We start from the raw sequence: 14,930 nt of genomic DNA, 5'->3' as shown, positions 1-14,930 counted from the left end.
TTTGTTGGCAGGCAGTCAGTCAGGGCCGTCACCTTTTGTATGAGGCCGGGATGCAGGACACGATATTCATGATCGAGGCAGAGTCGTGCGCAGTGGTTGGTCTGGAGGCTCTACCCATCCGCCAGGTATTGGAGCCCACAACAGACCGCTTGGAGGTATGGGAGATCATAGGGAGTCTTACTGGATGGCATATTTGGAAGGCGCGATGCCAGGTGGCTTTCGGCGGAGAGAGACTTTCAGCACATGCGACCTTAGCAGAGCTATGGACCTCCATCATCCATTCCCTCCGCGGCCGATGGGATCAGGTGTAGGGCTCGTCAGGAGCTCTGTGGTCACTTCATGCGTACCTGGGGCGGCCAGGGTCTGTTCTTTGTGATGCAGGCAGGCAGCCCCATTTGGCGATATACCCCCCCCACCCCCACCCCCACAAAATGGCTTCTTGCCCCCATCCCCCCCAGACCACCTTGAGAGGCTTGTGTACATGATGTACTGGTGACTTTGCTTCAGCTCCAGCTAGTCTGTTGAGCATGAGCACTCTGTTGTAATCAGCTTTTTGAGTAATATAATCAGCCACATTTTACTTGCAAAAAAAAAACTTATTAAACTTGACTTGCAATCCTTGATGAGCTATTTCTTCAACAAAAGTAAGATTCTTTGTAATAGTAGGTACATCCAATACATCTCTCATTTTATTCTCAATAACATCTCTAGTGACCAATGGCATACTATCAATATGTGTAACTTCATGTAGACTATTATTCCTAGTAGCTACATAGTTTTCACTTTGCATTTCTTGCTTTCTCTCAAACCATTCTTCATGATGTCATGTGGTTCCTAGCCCTTATCCAAAATCCAATCCTCATCACTAGGTGGATGAGTCATATTGCTAAGTACATGCTGCTTGGCAAACAAATGTCCTTGTTACTAGGTGGATAAGTCATATTGCTAAGTATATGTTCCATGGCAAACAAATGTCCTCTAGTTGATTGACCTCTCTAGAGATATAACTTATATCTCAATAACCACATGCATAGTGATTATACCATCTCCTTCTATAGCCTCTAGATATAGCATTGTGCTTGTGATATCATTGCTTCTCGCAATAACCAAATTGTCCACAATAATAACATGCACTATCTCTACGCGTCTATGAGGACTATATCGTTTTCTATCTCTAGGGAAGGATCTTCCCCTTCTCTAGGTACAAAATCTTTGCATACAAAAGAGTTATGACCACAAGAAAATGCATCTCTATAACCATTAGAAAATCCTCTATCCCTCGAAGGACTAGCATGTTCTCTTTGATGATAAAACACATTGTTACTACTAGTGTTTTCGCCATTGCTAGAGGCATTAAGCCCAGGCTTTATTTCTTTTGTAAAGCAACAAAGCAATGAATTCCTCAAAGTCAGATATAGAATTGCCTTTCATAGAAATAGAGGTATCTATGGATATATGTAGGAGCAAGCCCATTTAAGGTGATTAAAACCAAGTAATCATCAATCGGTGCATTAATTGAAGCAAGATCCTTTGCAATTTGCTTAATCTTTGCAACATAGTCACTAATGCTTCGATTTTTCATGCCATGCACTATGTAGCCTTTGCTTTAATTGTATTTTCCTTATCTCCGTATAAGTGCCTTACATCTTTTCAACTCTCTCCCATGTATCCTTACATGCACTTGCCTTTTTTATGTATGAAATCAAATTCTCTGAAATGCATATAGAGATCCAATGTAGTACATTCCTGTTTTTAGTTGTCCAATCATTTTAGGCCTTCTTCTTTTCATCCCTTAGCTGTTCAGAAAGCTCAAGATACGCATCCTCACTTGTAATGAGATCCCAAAGACATCTTCTCGTTAGAAAATTCTCCATGCCATAGGACCAAAAACTATAGTTGTCCCTTGACAACTTGTCCCTTGACAACTTGTCCCTGACAATCTGTGTTATGTGCGTAGTTTTTGGCATTATGACTGCTGCAATTTTAGAAAACCAGCAATATACAATGTGCCAAATCAATGCTCAAGAAGAGTACATCCACCAAGCACTATCCACACAAGCTTCAAGACCAAAAACCATTAAATAGACCCAAAAAATGCATGTAAGCTGAAGTCCAGTGAAGTAAGTATCATACATGTGTCCAATTGCAGCAAAAAAGATCAATACCATATGTCCACATGATGTACATATGTCGTCTAGCAAGAAACATTGAATACGGAGCTCAAACAGTGCCCATATTTCCACTTCGGAGACTCTTTCTAGGACTTGGACAGAGATCATTTATAACCTTTGCGGAAGCTTTGAGAGGCCGTAGGGTGCTTTTGAGAGAATGAGGAGGAGGAGAGATGCTTTCATATAGACATGATTTTGAGATCTTTCACCTAGCTCCTCATATGGTTTGGGACTACAGTGAGCCAGATTGGTTGTTCACACCACCATTGTATTTATGTACTCAATTGCTCTTTACAAGGCCTTCTTTCTACTTTCTATTTTTACCTCATGGAATTGTCTTCGAGGTGTCATTAATAAACTTTGTGTGTTTGTGGGAAAAAACATTGGCACCTTTAATGGAGCCTCTTTATAGGTTGCAAGGGGATCTATGGGACTGGTCATCAATTTACAAGGTGCCAGTCTTGCGTTATGAGGATCAGTCTAACAGCATAGCTTCATCTTCAATATCTTTGCTAACACTAGCGCGAAATTTGAATGTCTAGAAGGCCCACAGAGGTGATTGAGCATTACAAAATTGCTTTGGTAGAGAGCATTTTAGACATTTGGCTCGATATCAGTCATTGTTTGAGAGGTCTTTGGGAAACTCCATGAATATATTGAGGGGATGAGGAAGAGGCAGGGAGCCTATTTGTAAAGTTTTTCTTCATGAGAAGAGAGGTTTAGAGACTGTACAAGCTATTAATGTGGCCATTTCTTTTCTTATCATTTGTGTCCTGTAAACTTGTATTCTGTATTTGGTTGAGAGAGTTGGTTGTCCTTTGGGCCATTTAGTATAATTTAGGAGGAACTAACAAGTAGTGTCATGAGCCTATTCAAGTAAATTCCATATAGGAGAACATTTGCAGCACCATGAATCACACCCAACCCCCCAATGGCACCCCGCAAAAAAAAAAAGAAAAAACCCATAATAGGCCTTTGCAGGCACAGGCCCCCAAATTGAGCAAAAAATGCCATTTCTGTATGGACCCTTTTTCATGGTGACATGTCTTTCATGCATCTTTCCATACACAAGCTACTGTTGGAATAAACTTTCAGATCCTTTCATCCAGGTTGTCTGGTTTGGTGTTAGTGATTCCTGTTCCTTAAAAACCAAGCTTGAATGTCTGTTTTCTTCTATACAAATTTACAGGTTTTGTTTTGGTTAAACAGAACGATACTGATGCGATAATACAGAATGATGATAATTAATTTTACTGACTCGATAATTAATTTTACTGTTGCAGGAACACTGCTTGTCAATGAACGTATGCTAGAGTCCTACATCATTTCAAGGGATCGTTTCCTCAATCCAGATGGTAAAATGTTCCCAAGTCTTGGGAGGTAAGGAAGACTTTGTTGCTGAATATGTTTAAGTGCAAATGGGAGGCTGTTCCTTATTTCCCTGAGAAAAGCTGCATGGTGCTGCTTGCTTCTAGTTTGTGATCACTGGATATTTGACACATTCTACATTCATAACATAGTGTTGACATGTTGATCAAGTGTCAGTGTTATTTGTGAATATTGAATTAGCCTCTGGACATGGTTTTGAAACTTGATATGAAGTCAAAAATATGTTTTTCACAAAGTTGGATTTCCAGCAAGTGCAGTAAAATAATTAGATGAGCTGATTAGAGGCACCCTGGGTGCTTTCAATTTTTATTGATCATGGATTATGGGAAAGGATCAACTTGTGCCCTTCTCAAGGGAAACCGCCTATTTTCCAGTTTTTCACCAAAAGGGTTTCCAACAAGCCATGGAAATATAGACTCTTAAAATCAATTTGGCCTTACTTCCCATCTTTTGTCAGTGATTTTTCATAAAGAGAAATATCATCAAAGAAGACCTATTTTTTCCCAAAAGTTTTAAGTAGCCACAAAAGAAGCTTTTCTGTCTCAAGCTGAATGCTATACTGATGATCAGATAAAGCCATGAGGTTACTTTTGTCTACGACTTTGTCAATTGATGTCTACTAGAGAAGCTTATGCAAGATATAAGATAAGATATGGTAGAGTCCATTTCACATTCTGCAGCACAAACCTATCTGTACCTCCAGCTCTAGAGTCTTCTTTTGCAACTAAGAGCAAGCCTTCACCATTTATCTCTTGAGGACGTGGCTCTATTTACATGTAGAGACCTAGTATTGAATCTTAGAAAGACTGTTGTCCAGGATTATGATTTGCAACTCCAGACATAAATATCATAGAAAGGCCCTCCTTCCTGTATGGAGGGAACTAAAAGGGGATTCAGTCTTGTATCTTTTGGGCTAATTTCTGCCACATGAAGCCAATGATTGTAATGTATCCATGCTAGCATTTGTATGCTTTATTGGGATAAAGCCTTGAATTTACCAGCTGATAAGTCACTTATCACGTTCCTTCCTGTATCTGTGGTAATTGGTAGTGCATTTTCTATGTTGAGATATTGACAGGTAGACCTGGAATTCACCTTGTCCAGATGGAACTTATGCTACAGGATATAGTCCATTCACTTTAGTGTGTGTATAGGAATGAAGGTCTGGGTGTACTAAACCTTGCCTTCCTTGAAAGTTTGAGTCTCTCAAGCATCAAGACTCTTGAGACTTTTGACATGTTTTGCACATAAAGAAGTTGAGAGGCAGACCTGAAATTCTTTATTTATTGACAAATTATGCTACAGGATATAGTTTATTCACTTTATGGTGTGGATTGGAATGAAGGTCATTTGGTATATTAGGACTTGACTTGAGCAAATGAGGACTTAACAAGTTTGAGTCTCTTTCCAAAAACTAGCATTGATTCTCAAGGATTCCTTTGTCAAAGATGACAACTCTTTTCTTTTTAAATTTATCTTTTGGTAAAACCACTGAAGGACTTCAAAGCAGTGAGAACCTATATATTAAGCTTACCTTCAAAAGATGTAGATTCAAAATTGAAGGTCAAGAATTTTTGCTTGTTGCTCGACTTCAAGCTGATTCTTATTGTTCATTTGAGTTTCATGCCATCCACTTGGAAGAGTAGTAGTAGTCACAGTGAACTCAGTAGATCCTTTAGATAAATGGGTTTAGGAAGATACCCAACTGGAGATGTTCTAACTAACCAGAGACTGTTTTGGATATAAAACACTCTTGGAGGTGGTCATTTGATGGTCAAAGTTCAAAGGCTGCCAGTCAAATGGCTTGGGAGTCTTGGAGAAGCCTTAAATGTACGGCCCAAGATGTAGTGGAACATGTGAGGATCAACATTGGAAGTGGAAGAATCACAACTTTTGAACTTTGAGAAGAATGAACAAAGAGAACAGAAGAACTGAAACATTCAATGAATGTGCAATGCTATTCATAACACAATACAAGAGATATGCTGTACAAAGCACAGAGGTGAATGACATGTGTAGTGACCAACCATACTTGAGACTCCCTCTCCAAGTGGATGTGATCTGATGTAACAAGAATATAGGAGTGGAGTATATAATGATTCTAGGGTCAGACCTGAGATGAATGACCTAGCCCTAAATGGGCTACCCAACTGCCCATAAAGACGCCCTATATGAAGCCTAGTAAAGAGCATTTCACTCATTGAGACGTACATCCCTAACACCCTCTTACAATGATATGGAACAACATCCCCCTCAGAACCATCACCATGTTTCATACCACAGATATGATCTGCAAGAAACTTGTACCAGTGTTGTACATACAACAATTACGAGTGATGCTCGAAGAAGACGCTTGAAGTACATACTCAACACTCTAGGTTTGGGTTCTGACTCCTAGTCTAGAAGACATTGAAAAGAGAAACACCAAGTTGATGTCAATCATACTCAAACCTTGATCATAGAGAGTGGAAGTATCTGAATCTCTATGCCTCTCACTGATGCGTTGCAAAAGCACATCATGATCATGGATTCCCTGCCTTTAGCCAGACTGCAGATGTGTCCCCCAATGTGGAAACCGACTAGGAGCAAAATACCATTAGTTGATGCATATCGAAAGCCTCCCTCAAGATCCACTGGATCGTATGACTTTATAATAGGCATAAACACGTCTGACTGACGATCTCTCACAACCGTTTCTCTCAGGCTGGGGAATACATGAGAAGCATCACTTCACCACTATAGGAGAGGGTTATCCTTTTTCTGTGCCAAGTCATGCACTGAAGGAGGACAAGTGCCACTGTAGAGCAGCTCAGGGAATCCCAAAACTTGCATAGAAAAACCCTCTAGGAACCATTTGAGCCTAGCTGTGCATACCACAAGGTTGCTTCCTCCTTGACACAGAACCCCCATTCGAGTCAGTCCAAGGGGTCAAGAATTTATGGAGCAGCCATTTGTCCAATAGCTGAACAAAACCTTCCAAGCCACCAAAGAACATGGTGATCCTCTTTTTGTCGGTCACCATTGTGGATCGAGCAATAAGATCACCATGGAAGAAACATGACACTATCTCATCTAGATAGCATAGAGATAGTGCCATCAAAGCCACCACCAAAAAACGGCTTCCAAGAGAACTTGATACAACATGGCGGAAACCACCAACCTTTGAAGATGACTCTAGAAGCACTAGAGATGTGGAGTGAATGCACGAAACTTGGAACATGGTCCAAGCGGAAGGTGAAGAACTTGCAGCTATGAACAAAAGACCAACCATCTTTCAAGGTTGAAAGGAAAGCCTTAGAAGATCAAGGTTAGGCCATGATGAAGAAATCTTAAGCCACTCAAATAGGATGTCATAAAGAAGTCTGGAGATATGCATAGAGATGACAAAGAATAGAGAGAATATGAGATACTTGGGGTACTCGTGGTCAAGTAGCCTGAACGATCAAAAGTTCCATAGATCACAACATAGGTCACATGCATGAGCAACATAATAACATAGACATGGGAGCAGAAGTGAAGTGAATGTAGTTAGTAATCACAACAACTAATGCCGTAGATCCTCTCTATAGTTGAAAATGCAAAGCGCAACACAAATTGCAAACTGTGCATATTATCAAATTAAAAGAAAGCACTAAGGTTACCATATGCAAGGGCAATCCAGCCACCAATGCAAGATCAGCAAGTGTTAAAATAGGTAGGCGAGAGCTGAAGAAGCCTTGGTGATGTCACAAACAGTCGAGAATAGCTGAAAATGCAGGATAAGCAGTAGGCTGAGGCTGGAAAACAGGTCGTCTAGCAGCAAAGTGAGGTGACCCAGCATGAAATCAGGTCAGTCACATCAAGTAACAGGCTGAGAGAGGAAAATGCAAGTAGGGGCAGCTTTACAATGGTAAAATGCAGGCTCCAAAACAATAACATTGAGTTTACCTGGCTTGTAGACAGGTTGCCTAGTAACAAACAAGCCTGAGTATAGAAACAATAACAATCAGGTCATCCAGCTTGTAGACAGGTTGCCTAGTAATGAACAGGCCTGAGAACAGCAAAACACAATGATTGCAGACCTGACAACAGTGAATAACAGCAGCACAGAGCACCAAAATCAGTAACACTGGTTGTCTGATACCATGTGAGAATGAGCAATGGAAGCAGAAAAGTCAATTGCTGAACACTGAGAAGAATGACCATTGAAAGATAGAACACAAGGATTCAAACCATGAATGGATGGGCTATGAGATCCATGACAGAATACAAGAGGTGTACTGTGCAGGCCACATGTGAGTGGCACGTGTGGTCACCGGTAGTACCTCTAGACTCCATCTCTCCAAGTGGACATGATCTGAGGTGGCAAGAATGGAGGAGTGGAGTATATATAGACTCCGAGGAAAGGTCCAAGATCAATGAGGTAGCCCTAAATACCCCATGCTTCCCATTGAGAGTTCTAGCTTCTCCTCGAGTGCTGAACAAACAAGCAAGCTAGGGAAAAGCTCAAACAGGTTGTGCAAACTGCAACACGCATCTGCAAGAAACTTTAAGTCTGGGAGCCCAATGAAGATGACAAAAGAGACCTGCAACACCAAAATCCAAATAATTAGTTAGTACACGTGCTAGCTGTCTGTTGTGCAATTAGTACATGTGCTAGCTGTCTGTTGTGCAACTTTGAGAGTTCTAGCTTCTCCTTGAGTGCTGAACAAACCAAAATCCAAATAATTAGTTAGTACATGTGCTAGCTGTCTGTTGTGCAACTTGCTATGAGTTGCAGTAGTTGGTCACAAGATGCTGCTCTATGTGTGACTGGCTGAGGAATCACCAAATGTCTGATTATTATGTCTATATCGTTGGTGGTGTACATTTCATGGGTCATAAATAGCCTCTTTATTAGGCTTTGTGTTTGGCCGCACTGGATGAAGACATATTCAAGCCATACTTATTGGAAATGCCCTGAAACACCAAGTTTTTGTTGTTTCATTGTTTCCGCTTCTGTTCTTGCCTCTCTCATTCCTATAGTTACTAGAAACACCCTGAAAGTCCACATTTTTGTTGCTTCTGTTTCCGTTCAGTTTCCCATGACTATGGAACTTCAAGGATGTTCAAAGAGAAAGCCTGAAACATGAAATGCTTGAAAAATTTCAGCGTTTCACTTCAACAACCAGCTGACATGCCTGATTTCTGGACCTTTTCAAGCATTTTCCAAGATATTTTTCTTAATACAGGGGAAAATGTTGGGAAATTGTGTGCATATAAGTAGTGGCAAACACCTTAACAATGAACTGAGATAGAGCTGGAAATGTTCAAGCTGTAACAATCCTCTCAGCATCACATATCTCTTGTTAGGTATTTGGTGCAAACTTACGTTCGTCTTAGTTGCATAATGACTTGCACTGATGTCCATTCAGGTTCTGCACATGTAACATTGTTTTTGGACTTAATGGCTTGAGGAGAAGTCAATGATTCTAGACAAAGGAATATGAAAACTCGTGTAAACAAATGTTTGCTGTGGAACCATAAAGGTTTAAAATCAAATGAGGATAATGTGTGAGAATTTAGTAGCCTTGCAAACTTATGTATGTCTTATTTGCATAATAACTTGCACTTATGATGTCCATTCAGGTTTTGCACATGTAACATTGTTTTTGGACTTCATGGCTTGAGAAGTCAATGATCTTAGACAAAGGAATACCGAAACTCATGTAAACAAAGGTTTCTTGTGGAATCATAAAGGTTTAAAAGAAAATGGGAATAATGTGTGAAAATTTAGTAGCCTTGCTTTAAGGAAGTTATGTTGTCTTGCAAAGAGTGATGTTACCCCCACAAAGAGGAATTGAGCCCTCCCACAATGGAAGCAGTTATCTAGGCTAATGGCAATATATAAAATACTCGAGGGGCTTGGGTTCATGTGATGTCACCTTAAGAATGAGGCATGACAATATTGAACCTTTGGTCTTATGTCTCAGTTGTGAGCCGACCGTGATTAGAGATACCTTGGTGGTTTCCTTATGGAGTTGTAGAGGTATTAGAGGGCCTTCTATTCACATAGAGCTAGAGATGCTAGCCAAAAATCATGAGCCCCTTGAGGCGCACAAATATACCACACCCCCTCTTTCCATATCACCCATGCTGCATCGGGGACTCCGTATGTATAGTTTTTAGAGAACCTCGGACATAAGGGCTGTAAATTTCCAGCAAACTACCTAGACATCGATCACCATGCCCATATTAGTGCCTACGCACAATTTGCATTGATGTAGGGACGACATTGTAAAGGTGTGGAGAGTGATTGTTATGCCTACAACAGGGCCAAGCAAATATCAAAGTCCCCCTCGCCTCCTACCCCATGTAGATTAAAACATCCCATCATACCTAGTAGATGAAGTTACATGTAGATTACTCATTGTTTAATTTCTTCTCGTGTCAACATGATATTTGAGACATGGATATGTTGTATATCGATTTATTTCATAGGGCTAATCTGGCCTCTTATACATATCAATACATCTTTCTTATGCTCTTTTAATGTTTCTTTGACCTCAACCTTCTTTAGAATGAGGGCATGATGATATTTAATAGCTGGTCCTATTGCTTGGCTTTGAGAATATTATCTCTACATTATTGGGTTAGGTTGAGATTGCCTTTTCAAAGATTCAGAAGGTTGGATCAAACAACCCAAATTGTATGCTTGAGAGAGATCGAGAAGGGCAATCGGACCATGCTAAGAGGTGGAAATCAATGACATGTAGCCTCTGCTTACATAAAAAGTCATGGGCCATAGGGTGTGAAGAAACTGCTAGGGTTTGCATTGAGGAAACACAGAGCGTGCAACTAAGATAGAAACACAAAGACACAGATAGTGATATGCAAAACTCCAATGCTTAAAACAAAACGCAAAAAACAGAAACACAAACATAGAGAGAAGGAGAACATTGAAGTGAATGAATCAATGCAGTAAATGAATGTAAGAGTGTAGAAAATGCTGAAGGGTAGAGCAATAAAGTATTGGAGTGTGACGTCCACCAAAGATGGATCAGGAGTGCTATAACCACCAGTTGGAGAAGTGAGAGTGCTGAATAATGAAGGGCAGCAGGTTGATCACCAAAACACAGCATTCAAAGGCTGAAATTTGGTAAATGCAGCAGTGTACAACCAGAGAACTCTGAAAATTGATCCCCTAGGGCTGAGAATTGTCAGGTGACAACAAGAGAGGTGTTTGCTGATGTAGATGGGCTGTTGGACAGCAAAAACGCAGGTACTGCAGTAGTTGCTTGGTGGGAGTGATGGCAACAGCTTGTCGCTTGGCACTAGATGCTGAAAATGCAAGCTGATTTGCTGCTATGATGATGTAGCAGATGAAGACCTCCAAATAGCAAGGCAATTGCTGGAAACAGGTCGCGTAGGGCTGGATGGTGATGGGCTGCAGTCGGTGATTGGTGGACAGTAGATGGTAGGTGGCTAATGGCTGAAATTTGCACAGTAGGGTGAGAAACCTGCATAAAAGGATTGGCTGAATGGTGGACAGCATGTTTGTCTATTTATAGATGTGGATAGACCCTCCCAAATTAGGGTTTATGCAGAAACTCTCTCGAACTGCTCCCCATTTCAGTGTTTCTCATTAATTAAGCATGTTTTGGGGCTGTTTAAGAGACTACTCAGCATGTAATGTATTTTTTAGCCCAACACTTGCTAGAATAGGAATCGCTAGAGTTGCTAGATATCTTGAAGGATTAAAGCTATGTCTGACTATCGTGAGCTTATCTTGTGGAGTAGCCTCTTGCAAACGGGCATCGACTGCTACCAAAGCTGCAGAGAACTCAGTGTTGATACGGTCAAGTGCGACTGACAGCTTGCTTCAGATCATTGGGGGAAATAGTGAATGGAACATTGGCAGAGTTTGCCAGAAGATGTTTGGCTATTAGAGGGCATTGTACACTAGGGTTGTGAGACCACTTGTTTTCTGTTAGTTTAATCTTATTACAAATTTTAATTCTATTCAGTGGGTTCTTGTAATTGTAAGTGATTTTTCACTAGTATCTTTACTACCTAAATTGCTTAATTCCTTGGTTTTCAGCACCTGAAATTTCAGAGTTAAGAGATTCCATCACTTCAGAATTACTAAAAAATGGGATGTGTCTGCTGCACATTTTGCCAACCCAAAATATTTGTGCTTTGGCAGTGCAGAAGGAAAAAGTACGAATATGGGCATGGGGGTTCAGTGTTTATGTTTAACTTCCATAGTGATAACTGAGATTCCACATTCTAACGATGTACTTCAAGAATCACTTGCTGCGAAATTTTAAGACTTTTCCATGGCCTGGGTTTAGAGTGTATGCACAATCATTAATCTTGGTTCTGTTGTGAAATGATTGAAAATGAGCATCTGATTGAGATTATAAAAAATTGTTTATCAGGATACACATGGCTCCATTCAGCGATGAATATCTTCATATTGAAATTGCAAGCAAGGTATAAAATCAAGTTACTCTTATGTTTCTTAAAGTGACTACATGCCATTATGCGTAGCTTATATGTGCAAGTGGCATTAAAGGATTCAAGTCATTTCTGTGAGTGCAATAATAGGGCAACCATATCTAAGTTTTCAGTGAAAAAAAATTAAGTTTGCCAGTTTTCAGATAGTATATTCAACACATTTGTTAGCTTTAGCATGATTAGGTAGGAGAAGATTATACAAACTGGACAGCATGCTGGAAGAATGAAGGTTGCTGCCTCACACCCCAACATGTTCATCAAACGATCTCACTCTGTACTGAAGTGCAGTTTTCTTTCTTTCAAACACACAAAGCTGTAGGGAAGACAAAAGGTTGCCATGTATAAATTTTTGGGCCAATGGTCTACATATGCACCTAAAGGCTGCAATGTCGTTGAAAATTGAAGTCCAGTTGACGTGTAGCAGTTTGTGTTAAATATATCTATATTTCATGGTTCATTTGATTGATGCTGTCTTAAGAATGAATTAGTTTTAATGTCTTATCCCATATGCCCTGGTTCGTTTTTTGCCCTCTTGGGTGCTTTCTTTGCATGTGGTGGCTTTAAACAGCCACCTGAACAGGCTCTTCTATATTCGGAATATAAGTTATGTGCATCTGACATAGCTTTTTCGTGTAAGCAGCAGCTGTTTTTATCCCTTTCTATGTGAGCTTGCTTGTTGAGTTCTTTTTTCTTTCTAATGTAATTCAAATTAGAAAGACAAAGCAAAAGGTGGATGCCAATTATCAGAAAAGTGGGGAGTTTCATTTGGCGGGCTGCAGACAATGCATGCAGATGGGATTATCACTTTTAAGTCATTAATATCAATGCCAGGAGGGAAGGTTTTGGTGTCCCTGATTGTTCATTTCATATTGATTATTGTGAGATGGAAGGATCGAGGTGCAGTTGGAATTCAGTAGACAGCGTGAGAGTGAGAGATAGAGTTGAAGCACGACACCCAAGAGAATAGACTGAATGAGTGTAACCAGAAAGTACAAAGTACAACCCTTAAACCTTAGGGTTGTAGGGGGTGTTCACACCCGACACACACTAAGTGCCCAAATGTGTGTAACATAAGCACATAAGTACATACGACAATAAGACCATAAGTCTGGGGGAAAAAACCTCTCCTACCGAGAGTAAAAAGTGCCCTAGTGTCCTACTGATCATCGACACTCCCATATGAGCGTAGGCGCAAGTGAGGGGCGTGTGAGTCAAATACCCAACAAACCCCCCTGGAGTGAAGAGTGATCAAGAGTACAAGGATCATCCGCCACCAAAGGATATCAAATTTAAAGCATCGCGAAATGCTTTAAATTTGTCACGAGGAAGAGCTTTGGTGAAGATGTCTGCCACATTACTGGTGGTAGGACAATAGACAAGGCTGATATCACCTGCATGTAGCCTCTCTCTGACAAAGTGATAATGGATCTCAATGTGTTTCGTGCGAGCATGAAACACTGGGTTCTGTGCCACTGCAATGGCACTCTAACTGTCAGTGAACAAAGGAGTAGGCTCCGTAATAGATACATCCAAATCAGCTAGCAAGCGTCTAAGCCATACGCATTCAACTGTGGTAGTGAAAGCTGCCTTGTATTCAGCTTCACATGACGATGTGGCAACAGTGGATTGTTTCTTGCTAAGCCAAGAAATGCAAGAAGAGCCAAGAAAGAAACAATTGCCACTAGTGGAGTGACGTGTATCATAATCACCAACCCAATCAGAATCACTGTAAGCATGTAACTGCAGTGGTCCCCCCTTGGCATAAAGCAACCCAAGAGAACGAGTACCCTGCAAGTAGCGAAAAACACGCTTGACAGCTTGCCAATGTGACATACGTGGCTGATGCATATACCTGCTCAAAGCTGAAACTGCAAACTGTATGTCCGGCCTAGTATTGCAGAGATAGATAAGACATCCAACTGCAGGAGCATATGTATGTTTCAGTCCAAGTTCCATGGGAGTACAAACTGGCTTGCAATCCTGTAAGCCAAACTTCTCAAGAAGCTGCCCAATATACCTTGACTGTGATAGCCCAATACCTCGAGCATTATGTATGAACTGGATGCCCAAGTAGTAATGCAAAACTCCCAAGTCAGACATGTCAAAAGTTTGCTGCAAATTTTGTTTGAATGCTGAAATCTGATCAGCATGTGTTCCAGTGAGCAAAAGGTCATCAACATAAAGACATCAGCATAGATCCCTCTTCTTTACATACGTAAAGGGTAGACTCAGATGAGCTGTTTAGAAACCCCTGACCAAGCAAGAAAGCATCTATTTTTGCATACCAAGCTCTAGGAGCTTGTTTCAAACCATATAGTGCCTTTTTGAGCTTGCATACCAAATGTTCTGAGCCTTTGACTGCAAAACCAATGGGTTGTTGTACATAAACTTCCTCTTGAAGTTCCCCATGTAAAAATGCAGTCTTGATATCTAGCTGATGCACTGTCCAACCATAATGTGCAGCCAAAGCAATCATAGACCTGATGGTCGTCATACAGGAAGTAGGAGCAAATGTCTCCTCATAATCAATGCCCTTTTTCTGTCCGTAGCCTTTAGCTACAAGCCGTGCCTTGTATTTATCAATGGATGTATCTGCTTTTCTTTTTAGTTTGTAGACCCATTTCGTTCCAATGGCTTTTTTCCCAAAAGGCAAGGACACCAAATCCCAAGTTTGATTCTTAGTAATAGTATCTAATTCAGCTTGCATAGCTACCATCCAATGCACACTGTGTTGTGCATCCTCATAACATTCAGGCTCTTCATTATCAAAAGTACTTGCTGCCATAATAAACTCCATGGTATGTACTGAATCATGCAGACGAGTTTGCCTTCTAGTACGACCAGCCATGGGTGCATCCAAAGGACTATCTTGCATAGTCTGCAAATACCATC

General features: G+C 40.7%; 1 protein-coding gene across 1 annotated transcript in view; it reads left to right on the top strand.

Annotated features, from left to right (window-relative positions):
* Positions 1-14,930, top strand: part of LOC148020186 (putative histone-arginine methyltransferase CARM1) — a 79,728-nt gene that overhangs the window by 40,838 nt on the left and 23,960 nt on the right. Inside the window, exons 9-10 of the mRNA XM_087700493.1 lie at positions 3,455-3,551; positions 11,960-12,014. Coding sequence (XP_087556619.1) covers positions 3,455-3,551; positions 11,960-12,014 — 152 coding nt within the window. The remainder of the gene's footprint in view (positions 1-3,454; positions 3,552-11,959; positions 12,015-14,930) is intronic.

The sequence above is a fragment of the Lygodium microphyllum genome, chromosome 19 (assembly GCF_053477565.2).
Source record: "Lygodium microphyllum isolate KBCC chromosome 19, Lygodium_microphyllum_v1.1.10, whole genome shotgun sequence".
Classification (NCBI taxonomy): domain Eukaryota; kingdom Viridiplantae; phylum Streptophyta; class Polypodiopsida; order Schizaeales; family Lygodiaceae; genus Lygodium; species Lygodium microphyllum.
This window is presented reverse-complemented; position numbering and strand designations above follow the sequence as displayed.